Source organism: Arachis duranensis, chromosome 1, assembly GCF_000817695.3.
Source record: "Arachis duranensis cultivar V14167 chromosome 1, aradu.V14167.gnm2.J7QH, whole genome shotgun sequence".
Taxonomy (NCBI): domain Eukaryota; kingdom Viridiplantae; phylum Streptophyta; class Magnoliopsida; order Fabales; family Fabaceae; genus Arachis; species Arachis duranensis.
In genome coordinates, this window is record NC_029772.3 from 45,681,704 (window position 1) to 45,704,082 (window position 22,379).

At 37.5% G+C, this 22,379-nt stretch overlaps 1 protein-coding gene across 5 annotated transcripts; it reads right to left on the reverse strand.

Moving 5' to 3' along the window:
- Positions 1–17,215: 17,215 nt before the first annotated feature.
- LOC107487651 (ATP-dependent Clp protease proteolytic subunit-related protein 2, chloroplastic) lies at positions 17,216–22,185 on the reverse strand. 5 transcript variants are annotated; one of them, XM_021140855.2, is made up of 10 exons: positions 21,993–22,185; positions 21,692–21,742; positions 20,712–20,884; positions 20,508–20,630; positions 19,599–19,719; positions 19,277–19,435; positions 19,048–19,164; positions 18,091–18,159; positions 17,898–17,993; positions 17,216–17,569 (listed from the first exon to the last, which is right to left on the reverse strand). In XM_021140855.2, the coding sequence occupies exons 3-10, from the start codon at positions 20,750–20,752 to the stop codon at positions 17,432–17,434; spliced, it is 864 nt and encodes a 287-aa protein (XP_020996514.1). In that variant the 5' UTR covers positions 20,753–20,884; positions 21,692–21,742; positions 21,993–22,185; the 3' UTR covers positions 17,216–17,431. The 5 variants fall into 5 exon arrangements, with proteins under 5 accessions (XP_020996514.1, XP_020996510.1, XP_015963839.1 ...); XM_021140851.2 differs by having other exon boundaries at positions 21,688–21,742; XM_016108353.3 differs by lacking the exon at positions 21,692–21,742 and having other exon boundaries at positions 19,277–19,414.
- Positions 22,186–22,379: the final 194 nt, after the last annotated feature.

Here is a 22,379-nt window from a genome sequence, read left to right on the forward strand (position 1 = left end):
TGCAAGTTGGAGTTAAACGCCAGAAACAGGTTACAACCTGACGTTTAACTCCAGAAATAGCCCAGGAACGTGAGAAGCTCAAGTCTCAGCCCCAGCACTCACCAAATAGGCCCCAGAAGTGGATTTCTGCACCATCTATCTTAGTCTACTCATTTTCTGTAAACCTAGGTTACTAGTTTAGTATTTAAACAACTTTTAGAGACTTATTTTGTATCTCATGACATTTTAGATATGAACTTTGTACTTTTTGATGGCATGAGTCTCTAAACTCCATTGTTGGGGGTGAGGAGCTCTGCAGCGTCTCGATGAATTAATGCAATTATTTCTGTTTTTTATTCAAACACGCTTGTTTCTCTTTAAGATGTTCATTCGTACTCAACCATGATGAAGGTGATGATCCGTGACACTCATCACCATTCTCAATCTATGAATGCGTTCCTGATAACCACCTCCGTTCTACCTTCGATTGAATGAATATCTCTTGGATTTCTTAATCAGAATCTTCGTGGTATAAGCTAGAATTCATTGGCAGCATCCTTGAGAATCCGGAAAGTCTAAACCTTGTCTGTGGTATTTCGAGTAGGATTCAGGGATTGGATGACTGTGACGAGCTTCAAACTCGCAAGTGTTGGGCGTAGTGACAGACGCAAAAGGATCAATGGATCCTATTCCGACATGATCGAGAATCGACAGATGATTAGCCGTGCGGTGACAGCGCATTTGGACCATTTTCACTGAGAGGACGGATGGTAGCCATTGACAACGGTGATCCACCAACACACAGCTTGCCATAGGAGGAACCTTGCATGCATGAAGAAGAAGACAGGGGGAAAGCAGAGATTCAGAAGACAAAGCATCTCCAAAACTCCAACATATTCTCCATTACTGCGTAACAATTACTAATTTTATGCTCTTTTACTTTTTACAACTGAAACTAACACTTTTTACAATTGAAACTGTGCACTTGCTGGTTAGTTGTGCGGAATTACATAGTGTGAGTGCAATTTTTGTGCATCAAGTTTTTGGCGCTGTTGTCGGGGTTTGTTTGAGTTTGAACAACTGACGGTGAATTTTGTTCCTTAGATTAGGAAAATTTTGTCTTTTGGGTCAAAGTCTTTTATTTTCTTTTCAAAAATTTTTTCAAAAATATTATTTTTTATTTTTATTTTTTCTGTGAGTTTGGTGTCATGTTTTAAGTTTGGTGTCAATTGCATGCTTTTCTTTGTCTTTCAATTTTCGAATTGCATGTTCTTTGTTTTTCCTTGATCTTCAAATTGTTCTTGTCAATTTTTCTTGTTTGATCTTTGGTTTGTCTTGTTTTGTGTCTTTTCTTGTTTTTCTTGTGCTTTTTCAAATTTTTAGTTTTGAAAAAAATTTTATTTATTAAATACTTTTTTAAAACATGTTAAATTTATAGCTCAGTTGGCTAGAGCGTTGGCTTATGTTCTTGGCAATTGGGTATCTTACTTTTAAAATTTTTTCAAAAATAAATTTTCTTTGATTAAATCTTGTGCCAAACCTTAAGTTTGGTGTTCTCTTGTTAATTTTATTTAATTTTCGAAAATTTATTTTGGTTTTCCAAAAATTTTAAGTTTGGTGTTCTTTCTTTTGTTCTTGTTGTTCTTGTGAGTCTTCAAGGTGTTGTTGAGTCTTCTTCATGTTTTTTCTTGAGTCTCTCTTTCATAATAAAATTCAAAAATAAAAATATCTTTTTTAACTATTTTTAAGCAAATATTTCGAAATTTTTCATAAAAATTCAGATTTCAATTTCAAAAATTGTTCAAAATCTTATCCTTTTAAGATTTTTTTTAAAAAAATCACATCTTTTTCAAAAATATCCTAACCACTTTCTCTCTCCCCACTTTTTCAAAAATCTTCATAAAATATTTTCAAAATCTTTTTTTATTTTAGTTTTTATTTTATTTCATTTTATTATTTCGAAAATTATTTTTCTTATATAATAAAATAAATCCACATCATCTTCCTTTCTCCATCATGGACTTAAGTGGAACTGAACAGTCCAGAAGGACTCTGGGGTCATATGCTAACCCCACTACTGCTTCGTATGGGAGTAGTATCTGTATACCCTCCATCGGAGTTAGTAGTTTTGAGTTGAATCCTCAACTCATTATCATGGTGCAGCAAAGTTGCCAATATTCTGGTCTTCCACAGGAAGAACCTACAGAGTTTCTAGCACAATTTTTACAAATTGCTGACACAATACATGATAAGGAAGTAGATTAGGATGTCTAAAGATCATTACTCTTTCTATTTGCTGTAAAAGACCAAGCTAAGAGGTGGTTAAATAACCAACCTAAGGCTAGCATAAGGACATGAAAATAGCTGTCAGAAAAATTCTTGAATCAATATTTCCCTCCAAAACGGATGACATAGCTAAGGCTGAGCATCCAAGGCTTTAAACAAGGAGATAATGAATCCCTTTATGATGCCTGGGAGAGATACAGAGAGATGCTAAGAAAATGCCCCTCTGAAATATTTTCAGAGTGGGTGCAGTTAGACATCTTCTATTATGGGCTTACAGAGAAAGCTCAGATTTCTCTAGACCACTCAGCTGGTGGATCTATCCACATGAGAAAAATAATTGAAGAAGCTCAAGAGCTCATTGATACAATTTCCAGAAATTAGCATCTGTACCTACGCAGTGAACCTTCCATGAAAGAAGAGGCTAAAACAGTAACTGCTGAACTCAGTCCTGCAGAACAAGTTACTGAATTCAATCAGCAATTAGATTTTCTAACAAAATAGCTAGCCGAATTCAAGGAGATACTACAAGACACAAGAATGACTAATATGAATATGGAAGTGCAGTTGAAGCAAACAGAACAGAAGTTATCAAAACAAATAATAGAAGAGTGCCAAGCAGTTCAATTAAGAAGTGGGAAAACATTAAATACCTCACTTCAAGGCAGTAGGAAGCCAAGAAATGAACAAACTGCTACCCAAAATCCCTCTGAGGACAGTAAGAGCTCAGAGAGGAATAATTCTGGCGTTCAAACACCAGAAAAGGGTGGAGAGCTGGCGTTAAACGCCCAACCCATGCTTAGTTCTGGCGTTCAAACACCAGAAACAGGCAAGGAGTTGGCGTTGAACGCCCAAAGGAAGCTCAGTTCTGGCGTTCAGATGCCAGAGACAGGTAAGGAGTTGGCGTCTAACGCCACTCCAGCTTCCACCCTGGCATTCAAACACCAGTGGGGGATCAGACACATACAAGTGCTGATAGCAACCCCTCTAAAAAGGCTTCTCAACCCACATATGTAGGCAATAAATATGCAGCAACTAAGGTTGAGGAATACAAATCCAAAATGCCTTATCCTCAGAAACTCTGCCAAGCAGAACAGGATAAGCAATTTGCCCGCTTTGCAGACTATCTCAGGACTCTTGATGCAGAGGCACTTAAGCAAATATCCTCTTATGCTAAGTTCGTGAAAGAGATCTTAAGTCATAAGAAGGATTGGAGAGAAACTGAAAAAGTTTACCTCACTGAAGAATACAGTGCAGTCATTCTGAAAAGCTTACCAGAAAAGCTTAAAGATCCCGGAAGCTTTTTGATACCGTGCACATTAGAGGGTACTTGTACCAAGCAAGCTCTATGTGATCTTGTGGCAAGTATCAACCTAATACCTGCATCTACTATCAGAAAGCTTGGTTTGACTGAAGAAGTCAAACCAACCCGGACATGTCTCCAACTTGCTGATGGCTCCATTAAATACCTATCAGGCGTGATTGAAGACATGATTGTCAAGGTTGGGCCATTTACCTTTCCCACTGACTTTGTGGTGCTAGAAATGGAGGAGCACAAGAGTGCAACTCTCATTCTAGGAAGACCTTTCCTAGCAACTGGACGAACCCTCATTGACGTCCAAAAAGGGGAAGTAACCCTAAGAGTCAATGAGGACGAGTTTAAGTTAAATGTTGTCAAAGCTATGCAGCATCCAGAAACCCCAAACGAATGCATGAGCATTGATATTATTGACTCTCTGGTAAAAGAGGTCAATATGACTGAGAGTCTCGAATGAGAGCTAGAGAATATCTTTAAAGATGCTCAGCCTGATCTAGAGGAACCAGAGAGAATAATAGAACCTCTGAGAATCCCTCAGGAAGAGGAGAAACCTCCCAAACCCGAGCTCAAACTATTACCACCATCCCTGGAATATGCATTTCTGGGAGAAGGTGATACCTTTCCTGTAATCATAAGCTCTACCTTAGAGCCACAGGAAGAGGAAGCACTAATTCAATTGCTAAGGACACACAAGACAGCTCTTGGGTTGTCCATCAGTGATCTTAAAGGCATTAGCCCAGTCAGATGCATGCACAAGATCCTGTTGGTGGGTGACGCTAAGCCAGTGGTTCAACCACAGAGGCGGCTGAATCCAGCCATGAAGGAGGTAGTGCAGAAGAAAGTCACTAAATTACTAGAGGCTGTGATTATTTATCCTATTTCTGATAGCTCCTAGGTAAGCCCTGTCCAAGTCGTACCTAAGAAGGGTGGCATGACAGTGGTTCATAATGAAAAAAATGAACTAGTTCCTACAAGAACAGTTACAGGGTGGCGTATGTGTATTGATTACAGAAGGCTCAATACAGCTACTAGAAAGGATCATTTTCCTTTACCATTCATAGACCAGTTGCTAGAAAGACTAGCAGGTCATGAATACTACTGCTTCCTGGATGGATATTCAGGTTATAATCAAATTACAGTAGATCTCCAAGATCAAGAGAAAACAACATTCACATGTCCATCCGGAGTATTTGCATACAGAAGGATGCCATTTGGTCTGTGCAATGCACCTGCAACATTTCAAAGATGCATGCTCTCTATTTTCTCTGATATGGTGAAAAAATTTCTGGAAGTCTTCATGGATGACTTTTCAGTATTTAGAGGCTCATTCAGCTCCTGTCTTGACCATCTAGCACTTGTTCTAAAGAGATGCCAAGAGACTAATCTGGTTTTAAACTGGGAGAAATGTCACTTTATGGTGACTGAAGGAATTGTCCTTGGGCACAAAATTTCGAACAAGGGAATAAAGGTGGATCAAGCTAAGGTAGAGATAATTGAAAAATTACCATCACCTGCCAATGTTAAGGCAATCATAAGCTTTCTAGGGCATGCAGGATTCTATACGAGGTTTATAAAAGATTTCTCAAAAATCGCCAAACCTCTGAGTAATCTGCTAGCTGCTGACACATCATTTATCTTTGATAAGGAGTGTCTGCAGGTGTTTGAGACTCTGAAAGCTAAGCTGGTCACAGCACCAGTCATCTCTGCACCAGACTGGACATTACCATTTGAATTAATGTGTGGTGCCAGTGACCATGCCATTGGTGCAGTGTTAGGACAAAGGCATGACAAGCTTATGCACGTCATTTATTATGCCAGTCATATTCTAAATGACACATAGAAGAACTACACAACCACAGAAAAAGAGTTACTTGCAGTGGTTTATGCCATTGACAAGTTCAGGTCTTATTTAGTAGGATCAAAAGTGATTGTGTACACTGACCATGCTGCTCTTAAATATCTACTCACAAAGCAGGATTCAAAACCTAGACTCATAAGATGGGTGCTGCTTCTGCAAAAGTTTGATATAGAAATAAGAGACAGAAAAGGGACGGAGAACCAAATAGCAGATCACCTGTCCCGAATAGAACCAGTAGAAGGGGCGTCCCTCCCTCTTACTGAGATCTCTGAAAACTTTTCGAATGAGCAACTCTTTGCCATTCAGGAAGTACCATGGTTTACAGACATTGCAAACTACAAGGCTGTGAGATTCATACCCAAAGAGTATAGTAGGCAGCAATCAAAGAAATTGATCACAATGCAAAGTACTATCTTTGTGATGAACTATATCTCTTCAAGAGATATGCAGACGGAGTAATCCGTAGATGTGTGCCTGGTGCACGAAATTGTGATTTCTAATAATGGCATTCAACTTGGTATGCGCATCTACTAACTCAGCACTTTCTTCATAACTTCGCACAACTAACTAGCAAGTGCACTGGGTCGTCCAAGTAATAAACCTTACGTGAGTAAGGGTCGATCCCACGAAGATTGTTGGTATGAAGCAAGCTATGGTCATCTTGTAAATCTCAATCAGGCAGATAATAAATGGTTATGGAGTTTTTGAATAATAATAATAATAAATAAACAGAAAATAAAGATAGAAATACTTATGTAGATCATCGATGTGAATTTCAGATAGGCGTATGAAGATGTTGTGCTCCTTCTGAATCTCTGCTTTCCTACTGCCTTCATCCAATCCTTCTTACTCCTTTCCATGGCAAGCTGTATGTAGGGCATCACCGTTGTCAATGGCTACATCCCATCTTTTCAGTGAAAAAGGTCCAAATGCTCTGTCACGGCACGGCTAATCATCTGTCGGTTCTCGATAATGTTGGAATAGAATCCCTTGATTCTTTTGCATTTGTCATCACGCCCAACAATCGTGAGTTTGAAGCTCGTCATAGTCATTCAATCCCGAAATCCTACTCGGAATACCACAGACAAGGTTTAGAATTTCTGCATTCTCATGAATGCCGCCATCAATTCTAGCTTATACCACAAAGACTCTGATCTCACGGAATGGAAGGCTCAGTTGTCAGCTGAGGGCAACCATGCGTCGTGCATCAGGAATCCAAGAGATACACACTCTAGCCTTCGCTTGTAGAACGAAAGTGGTTGTCAGGCACGCATTCATAGGGACGGATGATGATGAGTGTCACGGATCATCACATCCATCAGATTGAAGTACGAGTAGTATCTTAGAATAGAAATAAGATTGAAATTGAATAAAAGATAGTAGTAATTGCATTAAAACTCGAGGTACAGCACAGCTCCACACCCTTAATCTATGGTGTGTAGAAACTCCACCGTTGAAAATACATAAGTGATGAAGGTTCAGGCATGGTCGAATGGCCAACCCCTAAAATGTGATCACAGGATAAAAAATACAATCCAGGATCCAGGATGTCTAATACAATAATAAATGTCCTATTTATACTAGGCTAGCTACTAGGGTTTACAAAAGTAAGTAATTGATGCAGAAATTCACTTCCGGGGCCCACTTGGTATGTGCTTGGGCTGAGCTTGAACTTTACACATGCAGAGGCTTCTCTTGGAGTTGAACACTAAGTTGTAACATGTTTTTGGCGTTCAACTCTGGTTCGTGACGTGTTTCTGGCGTTTGACTCCAGAATGCAGCGTAGAACTGGCGTGAGCGCCAGTTTGCGTCGCCTAATCCCGAATAAAGTATGGACTATTATATATTGCTGGAAAGCTCTGGATGTCTACTTTCCAACGACGTTGAGAGCGCGCCATTTGAAGTTCTGTAGCTCCATAAAATCCATTTCGAGTGCAGGGAGGTCAGAATCCAACAACATCAGCAGTCCTTTGTCAGCCTCCTTATCAGAGTTTTGCTCAGGTCCCTCAATTTTAGTCAGAAATTACCTGAAATCACAGAAAAACACACAAACTCATAGTAAAGTCCAGAAATGTGAATTTAGCATAAAAACTAATGAAAACATCTCTAAAAGTAGCTAGATTATACTAAAAACTATCTAAAAATAATGCCAAAAAGCGTATAAATTATCCGCTCATCAGTGCCTAAAGAAGAAGCACAAAAGATCCTATGGCATTGCCATGGATAACAATATAGAGAACATTTTGGAAGTGAGCGAACAGCCACAAGAGTCCTCTAATGTGGCTTCTATTGGCCTACTCTCCAAAAAGACTCTCGAGAGTTTGTACTTAATTGTGACAGTTGCCAAATATTTGGCAATCTACCTCATAGTTATGCCATGCCTCAACAAGGGATCTTGGAGATTGAGTTTTTCGATGTATGGGGTATTGACTTCATGAGGCCTTTCCCACCATCATACTCAAACACTTATATTCTGGTGGCAGTGGATTATGTATCCAAATGGGTGGAAGCTATTGCAACACCCACTAATGATACTAAGACAGTGCTGAAATTCCTCCAGAAACATATCTTCAGCAGATTTGGTGTCCCTAGAGTACTAATCAGTGATTGGGGCGCTCATTTCTGCAATAAACAGCTTTACTCTGCTATGGTTTGATATGGAGTCAGCCACAAGGTGGCAACTCCATATCATCCACAGAAAAATGGGCAAGCTGAAGTCTCTAATAGAGAACTTAAAAGAATCCTAGAACGGACTGTGATTAATCGTAGAAAAGGATTGGGCAAGAAGCTTGGATGATGCTCTGTGGGCATACAGAACAGCATTCAAGACTCCTATAGGGGCCTCTCCATACCAGCTTGTGTATGGAAAAGCATGTCACTTGCCAGTGGAATTGGAATATAAGGCCTACTGGACAACCAGATTCCTAAACCTTGATGCCAAGTTAGCTGGAGAAAATGATTGCTCCAATTAAATGAGCTAGAGGAATTCAGACTCAATGCTTTCGAAAATGCAAAAATTTACAAAGAGAAAGCAAAAAGATGGCATGATAAGAAGCTGTCATCCAGAGTCTTTAAGCCAGGGCAGAAAGTTCTACTATTTAATTCTAGGCTCAGATTATTCCCCGAAAAATTAAAATCCTGATGGAGAGGTCCATATGTGATTACAAGTGTGTCACCATATGGATACATATAGCTTCAGGATAATGATTCTAACAAAAAGTTCATTGTCAATGGACAGAGAGTCAAACATTATCTTGAAAGCAATTTTGAGCAAGAATGCTCAAAACTGAGACTTGATTAAAGCTCAGTAATAGTCCAGCTAAAGACAATAAAGAAGCACTTGCTGGGAGGCAACCCAGCCATTTTGTTAATTAATTGAATTTTATAGGTTCATACTAATTATCTTCAAGGTAAAATAGCAATTGCATGAGTTCACAGAGTTACAGAAGGATTCAGAGGATAAAACAGCAACAAGAAGCTCACTGGTGCGAAAAAGCCAGTAAGAGCTGTTTTGGGCGTTAAACGCCCAAAAGGAGCATCTACTGGGCGTTTAACGCCAGATTCGCAGCATCCTGGGCGTTCAGAAAAATGCCCAGTGATATAGGATTTTCTGGCGTTTAACGCCAACCAGATGCTACAGCTGGGCGTTAAACGCCCAGGAGAAGATACAAATGGGCGTTAAACGCCCAAAACATGCAGCGTTTGGGCGTTTAACGCCAGGATTGTGGGGAGGAGGTAAATTCGTTTTTCACTTCAAATTTTTTCCATTTTTCATGTTTCAATTCATGATTTCTTGCATAAACATGTTACAAACTCTCATCTCTCAACTTCAATTCCAAAAATTTTTAATCCTAAACTTTTTTTCTTAATTCTTCTTCAAAATCTTTTCAAACCTTTTTCAAAACTCAATTATCTTTTTAAATTCTTTTCAAATCTTTTTAAACTCATCATATCTTCTTTTCAAAATTCAGATTTATCTTTTTCAAATATCTTTCATAATAACCTTTCAAATTTTAAATTATATCTTTTTCCTATCATACTTATCTTTTACAAATCATATCTTCTATCTTATCTTTTTCAAAATTTTCGAAAAACCCACCCCCTTCCCTTTAAATCCACATTCGGCCTCCCTCCTCTCCTCCACCATTCGAAATTGGCTCTGCTTCTATCCCTCTCATTTCCTTTCTTTTGCTTGAGAAAAAGTAAACCTCTAAGTTTGGTGTGTTTATCCGTGATCACTAAACCAATACCCACTAAGATCATGGCTCCTAAGGAAAAACAAACCACTCCAAGAGGCAAGAAAGAGAATATTCCAAAACCACTTTGGAATCAAGGGAAGTTCTTAACCAAAGAACATTCAGACCATTACTACAAAATAATGGGTCTAAGGTCAGTGATCCCGGAAGTTAAATTCGATATGAAAGAAGACGAATATCCAGAGATCCAAGAGCAAATTCAAAACAAGAGCTGGGAAATCCTAGCTAATCCTGAAACAAAGGTGGGAAGAAACATGGTTCAAGAATTCTACTCTAATCTGTGGCAAATAGACAGGCAAAGAATAGCTGGAACCACCTTCTATGATTATCGGACCTTGGTTAGAGGGAAGATTGTTCACCTTCACCCTGACAAAATCAGGGAGATCTTTAAGCTACCTCAACTGAAAGATGACCCAGACTCCTTTAATAGGAGAATGATGAGAACAAATAAGGGCTTGGACGAAATTCTAGAGGACATATGCCTCCCTGGAACCAAGTGGATAACCAGCACTAAGGGTGTCCCAAATCAACTCAAGAGAGAAGATCTCAAACCAGTCGCCAGAGGCTGGCTGGACTTCATTGGGTGTTCTATACTGCCCACTAGCAACCGCTCTGAAGTCACCATCAAAAGAGCAGTAATGATCCATTGCATTATGTTGGGAAAAGAAGTGGATGTTCATTAGCTGATTTCTTGTGACTTTACACAATTGCAAACAAGAACTCCAAAGATGCCAAATTGGCTTTTCCAAGCTTAATCTCTAAGCTATGTAAAGATGCTGGGGTAAAGATGGGAGTAATTGAGTATATCTCAGTTGAGCGACAGATCACTAAAAAGTCAATGGAAGGACAACAAGTGCAGGACGACCCCATCAAGAGGAAAGCACAGGAGTTCCTCCCGAAAATCCCTCAAATTAAATACTGGGAGCGCTTTGAAGCATCTGTCACCAAATTGCAAGAAGCTATGGAGCAACTAAAGGAAGAATAGCAAAATCAAAATAGCATGCTTTGCAAACTGCTTAAGGAACAAGAAGAGCAAGGGCATGAACTGAGAGAACTGAAGCGTCAGAAGCTGTCTCTTGAAGGGCCAAGCACCCCAAAGATTAAAGGAGCATCCACCTCCCAAAATAAAGGTTGTTGAGTCCTAATCTTTGCCTTAACTCTGTGATAATTGTTCTTATTAGGAATTTACCTTAGAAGTTATATATTAGTAGTAGTAATTAGTATATCTATTTTGATTTTATCTCCAATTAAGCTATAATTTATTTTTCTCATCATCATCAAACATAAATAAAATAGTAGATTTTTAGAATAAAGAGGCAATATTTTATCGAGTTTTTAATAAGGAAAATTCTAATTATTTAGATGTGGTGGCAATACTTTTTGTCTTCTTAATGAATGCCTGAACAGTGCATATTTTTTATGTTGAATTTTATGAATGTTAAAATTGTTGGCTCTTGAAAGAATGATGAACAAGAGAAATATTATTGTTGATCTGAAAAATCATGAAATTGATTATTGAAGCAAGAAAAATCAGTGAAAAAAAAAGAGAGAAAAAAGAGAAAGAGGAGTAGAAAAAGCCAATAGCCCTTTAAACCAAAAGGCAAGGGTGAAAAGGATCCAAGACTTTGAGCATCAATGGATAGGAGGGCCCAAGGAAATAATTCTAGGCCTAAGCGGCTAAATCAAGCTGTCCCTAACCATGTGCTTGCGGCATATAGGTCCAAGTGAAAAGCTTGAGACTGAGTGATTAAAGTCGTGATCCAAGGCAAAAGAGTGTGCTTAAGAACTCTGGACACCTCTAATTGGGGACTCTAGCAAAGCTAAGTCACAATCTGAAAAGGTTCACCCAGTTATGTGTCTGTGGCATTTATGTATCCGGTGGTAATACTGGAAAACAAAATGCTTAGGGCCACGGCCAAAACTCATAAAGTAGTTGTGTTCAAGAATCAACATATTAAACTAGGAGAATCAATAATACTATCTGAATTCTGAGTTCCTAATGGATGCCAATCATTCTGAATTTCAAAGGATAAAGTGAGATGCCAAAACTGTTCGGAAGCAAAAAGCTACTAGTCCCACTCATCTAATTAGAATCTGAGCTTCACTTAAAACTCTGAGATATTATTGCTTCTTAATTTCTTTTTATCCTATTTTATTTATCTAGTTGCTTGGGGACAAGCAACAGTTTAAGTTTGGTGTTGTGATGAGCGGATATTTTATACGCTTTTTGGGGGTAATTTCATGTGGATTTTAGTATGTTTTAGTTAGTTTTTAGTATATTTTTATTAGTTTCTAGCAAAATTCATATTTCTGGACTTTAACATGAGTTTGTGTGTTTTTCTGTGATTTCAGGTATTTTCTGGCTGAAATTGAGGGAGCTGAGCAAAAATCTGATTCAGGTTGAAAAAGGACTGCTGATGCTATTGGATTCTGACCTCCCTGCACTCCGAATAGATTTTTTGGAGCTACAATAGTCCAATTGGTGCGCTCTTAATTGGGTTGAAAAGTAGACATCCAGAGCTTTCCAACAATATATAATAGTCTATACTTTGCTCGAAGATAAATGACATAAACTGGCGTTTAACGCCAATTCCATGTTGCATTCTGGCGTTAAACGCCAGAAACAAGTTGCAAGTTGGAGTTAAATGCCAGAAACAGGTTACAACCTGACGTTTAACTCCAGAAACAGTTCAGGCACGTGAGAAGCTCAAGTCTCAGCCCCAGCACACACCAAGTGGGCTCCAGAAGTAGATTTCTGCACCATCTATCTTAGTCTACTCATTTTTTGTAAACCTAGGTTACTAGTTTAGTATTTAAACAACTTTTAGAGACTTATTTTGTATCTCATGATATTTTAGATCTGAACTTTGTACTTTTTGACGGCATGAGTCTCTAAACTCCATTGTTGGGGGTGAGGAGCTCTGTAGCGTCTCGATGAATTAATGCAATTATTTCTGTTTTCTATTCAAACACGCTTGTTTCTCTTTAAGATGTTCATTCGTACTTAACCATGATGAAGGTGATGATCCGTGACACTCATCACCATTTCAATCTATGAACACGTGCCTCACAACCACCTCCGTTCTACCTTCGATTGAATGAATATCTCTTGGATTTCTTAATCAGAATCTTCGTGGTATAAGCTAGAATTCATTGGTATTCCGAGTAGGATTCAGGGATTGGATGACTGTGACGAGCTTCAAACTTGCGAGTGTTGGGCGTAGTGACAGACGCAAAAGGATCAATGGATCCTATTCCGACATGATCGAGAACCGACAGATGATTAGTCGTGCAGTGACAGCGCATTTGGACCATTTTCACTAAGAGGACGGATGGTAGCCATTGACAACGGTGATCCACCAACACATAGCTTGCCATAGGAGGAACCTTGCGTGCATGAAGAAGAAGACAGGGGGAAAGCAGAGATTCAGAAGACAAAGCATCTCCAAAACTCCAACATATTCTCCATTACTGCGTAACAATTACTTATTTCATTCTCTTTCACTTTTTACAATTGAAACTAAAGAACCCTATTGGTATCCTGACTAAGAATAATAAGATAATCATAGCTTGCTTCAAGCCGACAATCTCCGTGGGATTCGACCCTTACTCACGTAAGGTATTACTTGGACGACCCAGTGCACTTGTTGGTTAGTTGTGCGGAATTACATAGTGTGAGTGTAATTTTCGTGCACCAACGCGACACATGCAACGGTGTTACAGTACAACCATGCCAACATGGTGAAGGACTAACTTTACTTTCTCAACTTATCCAGATTGGTAGCATAGGACAACCATCGAATGTGAACTAGAGTCCCGAGCTTATCTCTGAACAGTTGGGTCAATGAATGCATCATAATGTATGTCAAAGCATAAATCTTCATAGTATTCTCATTGGTATAAGTTGAAGAAGGATAACTCTCCCTTGAAACAAGTTATCAGTGATAATGTACTTCATAGTATACTTGTTAAGAGGAAGTTCACCAAATGACCAGATAACTCCTAAATCAAATCTATGCAGACTTCCCTTCGGGCATAAATGGCTCAAAATCTTAAAGACAGTTACTCACAACGTCACCATCTATTGAAAGATCAAACTAATAATAAACATTCTACAATGTGATCGTACATTGCCCAAATGACATATGAATAATGTGCTTTTTTGGACGACACCATTATATAAATGCACTAATAAGTACCTCATCGAATTTAAACCACTACTCATGAAACCTGGCAAGATGGTACAACCTAACAAGTTAAAAATAAGGGATGATGCGGTCATGTAATAGCATCTTCTACTGCCTCGTCATGTTAATGATACAATGGCTCAGCCATAAAAAAATCACACAATGTATGTATATATTTAGATCATGTTCAATCAAAGTTCAACCCAAACTAATAGCACGTTCGGATTAATTTTTTAAGACCAATCTCACATGCTACAAGTATACAACTAATCGATTGTTAAACACAATGTATCACAACCAAATTTCTAACATCGAACAATCACCTATATCCGCTCTATTAATCTGACATGAGCTATAAGACAAGTCTACAATTATCAACATGTTACCATCTAACATAATAAAGATATCTATTATACTCAAACCACTACAGAAAATAATTAAAAATATTAAAATTACTAACCCCTTGATTTATGACACCTACCGTATGGGCAATTCTATTTATCTGATATAGTTGGTCCAGATAATCCCATCATTTTTTGTTGCGTGTTGCAGTGAATTCCGCTGTGTTTGAAGATACTAAAACATAACTTTAGATAATGTTTTAATCATCTAGCTCTTCTATTAAAACGGCTTCACACCAGATTTATATAGCATCTTGCTTCACACTAATTCGTGGGATTTCATTATGATTTAAGCAGCCTCCATATTAAATCGTGACTTTTCACCCTGATTTATCAACACTGCATAAATCCCACAGTTTACCTCCACGCGCCTATGGTAAATCACTGTGTGTTTGCTATGTTTTATATTAATAGCTTTTCAGGCACATAAATCATTGTATTCATCGTAATTTGTTGCATTATGCACCTAAAACAGGTTCAGATACCATGATTTAGCCTGGATTTCCCTCTTTCATTAATCGTTGTTTTAATATGTAGTGCTAGCGAGGGCAGGGGCGCGATGCCATGGGTGACGGAAGGAGTGCGACGTGATGGTAGGGGCGCAGCATGATAGGCGACAGCGGCGTGCTAGGGGGCGGGAGGCAAATTTCAACGGTGACAGACGTCAACGACGCCGTGTATGGAAGGAAGAGTGATTGAGAGAGGATGAGAGATCGTATAGTGAGTGATTTTATGTCTTGCGATTGTACGACGCAGATATGTAGAGAGTGCAAAAACCTAATTTTTTGAATTTCAAAATTAGATTGAGAGGGGAGTTTGCTTAGTTGCCTTATAGGGTAGTTGACTCCATATACTTTTCCTTATAAAAAATATTTCTAGAAGCAAATGGCCAATCAAATATAATTTAAGGTCTCAATGTCGGAAAACACCAAAAAGTCAATGAAGTAATATCAAAAGACCTATTAGCTAGATAACATTTAGGTTAGTGACGCGACATATGCAACGGTGTTATAGTACAACCATGCCAACATGGCGAAGGACCAACTATGCTTTCTCAACTTATCCAGATTGGTAACATAGGACAACCATCGAATGTGAGCTCGAGTCCCGAGCTTATCTCTGAACAGTTGGGTCAATAAATGCATCATAATATATGTCAAAGCATAAATCTTCATAGTCTTCTCATTGGTATCAGTTGGTGAATCCTAAATCTCCCTTGAAACTAAGTATCAGTGATAGTGTACTTCATAATATACTTGTCAAGAGGAAGTTCACAAAATGACCAAATAACTCCTAAATTAAATCTATGCAGACTTCCTTTCGGGCATAAATGGCTCAAAATAGTAAAGACAATTACTCACAACCTCACCATCTATTGAAAGATCAAACTAATAATCAACATTCTACAACGTGATCGTACACTCCTCAAATGACATATGAAGAGTGTGCTTCTTTGGACAACACCACTTTATAAATACACTAATAAGGACCTCATCAAACTTAAACCACTACTCATGAAACCTGGCAAGATGGTACAACCTAACAAGTTAAAAATAAGGGGCGATGCGATCATGTAATAGCATCTTCTACTGCCTCGTCATATTAATGATACAATGGCTAGGCTACAAAAAAAATCACACAAAATGCATGCATATATTTGATCATGTTCAATCAAAGTTCAATCCAAACTAATAGCACATTCGGATTAATTTTTTAAGACCAATCTCACATGCTTCAAGTATACAACTAATCGATTGTTAAACACAATGTATTACAACCAAATTTCTAACATCGAACAATCACCTATATCCTCTCCATTAATCTGACATGAGCTATAAGGCAAGTCTACAATTATCAACATGTTACCATCTAACATAATAAAACAATATAATTAAAAAAATTAATAAATCGTAACACGTGAGCTATTCACGCTAAAGATATCTATTATACTCAAACCACTACAAAAAATAATTAAAAATATTAAAATTACTAACCCCTTGATTTATGACACCTACCGTATAAACAATTCTATTTATCTGGTATAGTTCATCCAGATAATCCCATCATTTTTTGTTGTGTGTTGCAGTGAATCCAGTGAATCCCGCTGTGACATCTCTTGCCAATGTTTAAAGATGCTAAATCGTAGCTTTAAATAATGTTTTAATCATCTAGCTCTTCTATTAAAAAGGCTTCACACCAGATTTATATATCATCCCGTTTCATACTAATTCGTGGGATCTCACAGCTTCCATATTAAATTGTGGCCTTTCACCATGATTTATCCATACAGCACAAATCCCACAATTTACCTCCCTGCGCCTATGGTAAATCGCTGTGTTTTTATTATGTTTTATGTTAGTAGCTTTTCACGCACGTTAATTGTTGTTTTCACCATAATTTATTGCATTTCGCACCTAAAACAGGTTCAGATACCATGATTTAGCCTAGCTTTCTCTTTTTCATTAATTGTTGGTTTTAGTAGGTAGTTATGAACAAAAGAAAATCGTTAAATCCACACAATTTACATAATAGATTGGAGGACAAACATGTATTGGAATCGCTTTTAGAATAATCATGTAGTTTTGCTTCCCAAATGATTTATACAAGTAAATTATCCTGAAAAAGTATACAAATATCTAAATTACTGCTACCATTGTTTATTTCCTAATGTGTCACGTATAGATGCATACCATGTACTAGTGACTTGACAAGAGAAATTGCTACCTATTTCAATCGGAGCAGAAATTTGTTTCTCTTCGGTAACTCACTCTAATTTTTGTGTTAACCACTATGCACAAAAATCTTAAAATATCTAATCATCTTTTTGGGTTAATTTTCCAGGGAATGATATATCTAGCATTTTGGGCAGGAGCAAGTCTTATATAAGATCATGATAGAACTGTAAAAGGGGAAGAAATGAGGATGTGGTAGAGTTACGAACTTAAAGCTTCAACTGCATTATTTACTGCTTTCAACAAGTTGAATTCATCCATTTCTGAACAAGAACCAATTATCTTTGCCAACAATTTCTAACTATTCAAATATTATACATATTCCTGAAAATAATTAAGGAGATAAATAAAACACGAGAAACAATCCTGGTTCTGTAATATTATGAGTACTCTGGCTGGGTGACAAACCATGAGTTCTTAACCAAGGCCTGTTCCTGCCTCCTTGTTAGGCGCATCAGCCTTAATGCGTGGTGGCCTCACAATTCGATCAATAAGCCCATAATCAAGAGCCTCCTGTGCGTTGAACCGTTTCATCCTGCCCAGGTCTTGGGTGATCTGAATGCCATTAAAAATTAGTTTCAAAAGATAAACACTTATAATTTAATATAAACACCCAGGAACTGACACAAATGATCATAAAATGGAAGCAAACTACAAACTTAAGGGCCTATTTGGTTTCCATTTCCACTTTCAGTATTTTCTATTTTCAAGATTATGCGAGGAAAGGTAAAAACAATAAAATCTTGATTGTTGTCATTTTTTTCCTCGCAAAATCATCAAATTGGAAGTAGAAACTAAAAATAGAAACCAATCAGGCCTTAAGTTTTTAAGATAGCAGGTTTTCATGTTCATCGCCATGTATTTCATTGTTGAATGAACTGACCCTCTCAACAGGCTGGCCTGTTTTCTTAGCCAACTCGTTAAAGAGGTAATCTCTGATTCTTAAAAGCTCATTTGCTTCATTGCGGATGTCATCAGCCTGTCAAAATTTTCAAGGCGTTAGCATAAAGAGTAAAAGCAATTCACACATCTGAGGAGTGATCATAACCTCAATCTCAGAAAAGATATCTACATACCTGACCCCGAGCAGCTCCCGCTGGAGATTGCAGAGCAACTCTGGAAAGAGGCATTGCAAAGCGGTTGCCCTTAACAATACAGCAGAACATCATCACAAAGTTAATAGATGTCAGGAACGATTTTCATAACCCATTAGAGATCAACAAACACAGATACAAGCACATCACAACAAATTGCAGAAAAGTAAACAATACGACATGAATGTGACAACAAAATGGAATGGAACAGAAAGTGAAAGCTTAAGGTGCAAATAAGGATGGACTTCACAGTATAAATTAGGAGACTTTGGAGAGAGATACTGCCACTCCCTTTTTGTGTGATTTTTCAAAATTATGTTCCATCCTCACTATTTAATTTTCCATAGTGATGAGAAAAATTTTTCATTGTGAGAGTAATTTGGGAATAATATTCGTAGAGGATTGGCATTATCAATTAGGGAGTGATAATATCCACTCCCTATCAATTACCATTCTTTTTTTTTTTTACTGAATTTTTATAAAGAGCTGGAAGGAGGGAGATCGGGCCTTTCAATGTGATACCAAGTCTGTATATAGTAGATTGCCCCCTATTTAGATTCAAACTACAAAACTTTCCATCTTTTACCTTATAACAAATGTAACACAATTGATGTTACTAATAACAAATTGAAACGTCATATCAAGAATGCACTAGGCACCACATAAGCAGCATAAGAAATTATATTTTTTCATTTTTTTTCTTGTTATATTGACTACTCAGTGATTTATTAATGCTCCAATTATTTCAACCGTCTCCTTGTCTCGGGCATAATTTTTATTCATATTAATGGTGAAGAAACAACTGTAAGATGCAACAATAAATCTCGTCAGTCACACAATGTCATGCATGATTACATGATGTTGGAAATCACTATAACCTCTGAATCAAACAGAGAACTTTCACAGTTTGTATTAACAGATAGTAATATAACTCGATACCTTTTCTCCAGCTGCAAGAAGAAATGCTGCAAGATTATAGGCATAGCCAACACAATGGGTGGTTACAGGACTTTGCAAGCTCTGCATAGTGTCATAGATAGCCAAGCTTGGTGTAAGCTGCACAAATAACAAGCTTAAGCATGTTAAAAACATGACCAAGCAACACGAAGGTGGGCACAAAAGAGAAATATTTAATTGACTAAACATCTAACACTAGAAGAAAACTTACATCTCCACCAGGACCATTGATGTACATATACATCCTCTTGGCATTATCTATACTGTCAAGATACAGCATGGTTGCCAATACTTGGTTACTAAATTCTTCATCTATGTTTTGTCCAATGAAGAGAACACGCTCTCGATACTGCATCCAATAACCCTTTACCTTTAGAAATGTTTTAAAGAGTGATGGAAATCATAAGAAAACTAGAGGTTCATTCGTAACAATCTATTTCTATGTGAGTATGTGACGCAATGTGAACCAGCATCTTTTAGATGCAGAAAAACATAATATTAATGGTATATATTAAGATGTATTATTGACTTACAAGGGCATTCCACAAATCAACCCATTGCCAAGTTCCTTCACCAGGTGTCCTATAGGGAACTCTAGGGGTCCCTATGGGCATCATCTGAATTTGTGCCCTTGCTGGTTTGTGATTAGCATACCTGAAAATATGCAAGATTTATACACCTTGTATCAGTCTCTTAATTAAAAGACGTGTTTGACATTAGTCAAAACTCTTCTGAGTATATCATTTTTATCTGACATAAACTATGCTTTATTTGTTAACTTCACTTTCACTATGTCAAAGATTATCAACTATTGTGTAAAGCCGTAAAGACTAAAGAAGATTTTCATAATGCAAATTTGTTAGAACTTACAAAAAGAATAATCCTTGTTATAATATATAACAGTAATCATGACAAACTCAATTGCAGTTTAAAATTACTTGCTAATCCAAATAACAACAATATCAAAGATATGATACAGCATAGCTTTCTGCAGCAAGAAAAATTGCATTAGAGTGGACTGAACACATTATGTTGCAAAATTTAGCAATCAAAGGGCTGTACCTACAAAGCATACAGTAGCAACATAACATAATAGACCAACCACAAAATTTAAGCATAAAGAGACAATTCACTATTGCTTTCAATCTTCAAATTTTGCAAAAAGACCGTTCCTTCATGGAATGTATCAGCTGAAAGCGCACAATTCTAGGCATATAACCAATTATATGTTAATTGCGCATATGAATACAGGTATAAGAAAAGCAATTCAAATACAAAACTATCATCATCCATGCCAAAGCTTATTTTTGCAAGGTTAAGCACACACCAAAAAATGGCACCAATTCAAATAAGGCACACCGCAGAAGCTAAAGAACAACACTTTCTCCATAAAAAAAAAAACAGAAAAAAGGGAAAAATCATAAATGAGGTCAGACAGTTACCCGCAATGCAGACTCTTGTGAACTTTTCCGTAGAACTCAGCGGAGACATTAGGTTTACACGCAAGGGAATTAGGGATACTTAGAGATTGAAGTTTCAACCCAGAGTAGAGTTTTGTGGCGCAACTGCCACATCAAAAAGAGAAAAGAAAGAGTCAGTAATTTATAGAAACTGTGGGAAACGCACAATGGGAAGGAGAAGCAAACCTAGGAGGTGCAGCAGCGTTGATATAGGGTGCAACCGCCATATTAGCTTTTTGAGGTAACGAAGAGATGGGAGGGGGGAACACACTATTTGAGCTTGAAGAAAACTTCAACCAAATACAACACTCGCTCAGCTCTGAAGATGAACTTCAACGACAACGCCGTTTCGATCTTCCCTGGAATTAGAACCTCCCTCTTTTATTTATTTATTCGCAATGATACCCAAGGTTGCGTGAACCGAATCGATCAATGAATCGGTGAAGTGACCGGTTCAATAATTTAATAGTTCAATTGAAATTCAGTCGAAATTTAACCGATTTAATTAAATATAAAATAAAAATATTAAAAATTTAATACATAATTTAAAATATTTAAATTCAATGAATTATAAGCTAATAAAATTCAAAATACAATTCCACATAATAAATTATCTATAATTTACCATTAAAAATTCTGAAATAACTTCAAATATCAAAATTTATAACTAAAAATAAAATCAAAATACACATATATACTATTCATCACAAATCATAATCATCAAAAGTAAACTAACATAAGTATTCAATATTAGTTAAAATCAATTATTTGGTATTCTTCAAACCAATTAAAACATTCCCATATAAGGCACACTATTAAAGAAACTAACATTAAGTCATATATGAAACTTAACACAGATTCATATAACCTAGAATGCCACATCCCAACTCCAAGAGAATAACAGAGTGAAATTTCAGAGCTTTTCAACAATTTTCTTATGAGCTTTAGCTGAGGCTATTATTTCGCAACATTGGCGCCGCAAACAAGCTTATTCATCCGGGATTTCAACTGAAAACCCAACCCTTCTTCTAGCATCAATCAGAGCCGGATCCAGTTGAAGAGCACAAGTTTTTAAGTTTAACTAATTTTACTCAGCGACAAGCCAACAAATAACAAATTAACTCAAATAGAATAATAGCACAAAAATAACTCAGAACATCACCAACAGTCAACAATAATTAACCCAGAAGTCAGAAGAAGATAACAACAGTCCAGCCCTGTTAACAATAATGAACAACGGAGAAAATTAACTCAGCAAACAACAATTAACCCAGAAAAACAACAATCAACAAGCAACATAATTAAATCCAGAAAAACAGCAGTTAACTCCCAAAAATGAAACTGAAGCAGTGTAGGGATGGAGGTTTACAAACCCAGAAAAATCAGCAACTCAAAATCAGATTTAAGCAACTCAGAATCAGTAAAATAACAAAATAAGAAAACACAAATTGAAGCAGCTTTGCTTACGGTGGCGAGGGAGGAAGAGAAGTGACCGCGAAGGAGGAAGGAAAGTAAGTTCGGGCACAGAGGGAATTGAAGACAGAGGCTTGACGCGCGAGAGACAGAGAGGGATCGACGATGAGGACAGAGACACGAGTTCAGGGTGGCCGACGACGACGAGGACAGAAGCGGCGACGCCAACAGCAGCTCCGAGCAGACCAGGAGACGCGAGGTGAAGGGATCCAGGAGAAGAGGATCGGCGACGGCGGAGCTGGACGCTGGCTGAGGAGAAGAGTTCGTCCTATTTTTTATTTAATTGAAAACCGGGAAAAAATAGTCGGGTTCAAGCGGTTCACTTATTTTCAGAATCGGTTAGAACATCAGATTTTCGGTTAATCTAATTAAACCAGTTAG

Bases quoted from the DNA above. Each gene is read 5' to 3' on its own strand.
- LOC107487651 (XM_021140860.2), bottom strand. From the start codon at position 20,752: ATGGCGGTTGCACCCTATATCAACGCTGCTGCACCTCCTAG. The intron at 19,436-19,598 runs GTAAGTCAATAA...ACATTTCTAAAG, and splicing joins TTGATTTGTGGAATGCCCTT to GTAAAGGGTTATTGGATGCA. The intron at 17,994-18,090 runs GTATGTAGATAT...AAATTTTGACAG, and splicing joins CGGGAGCTGCTCGGGGTCAG to GCTGATGACATCCGCAATGA.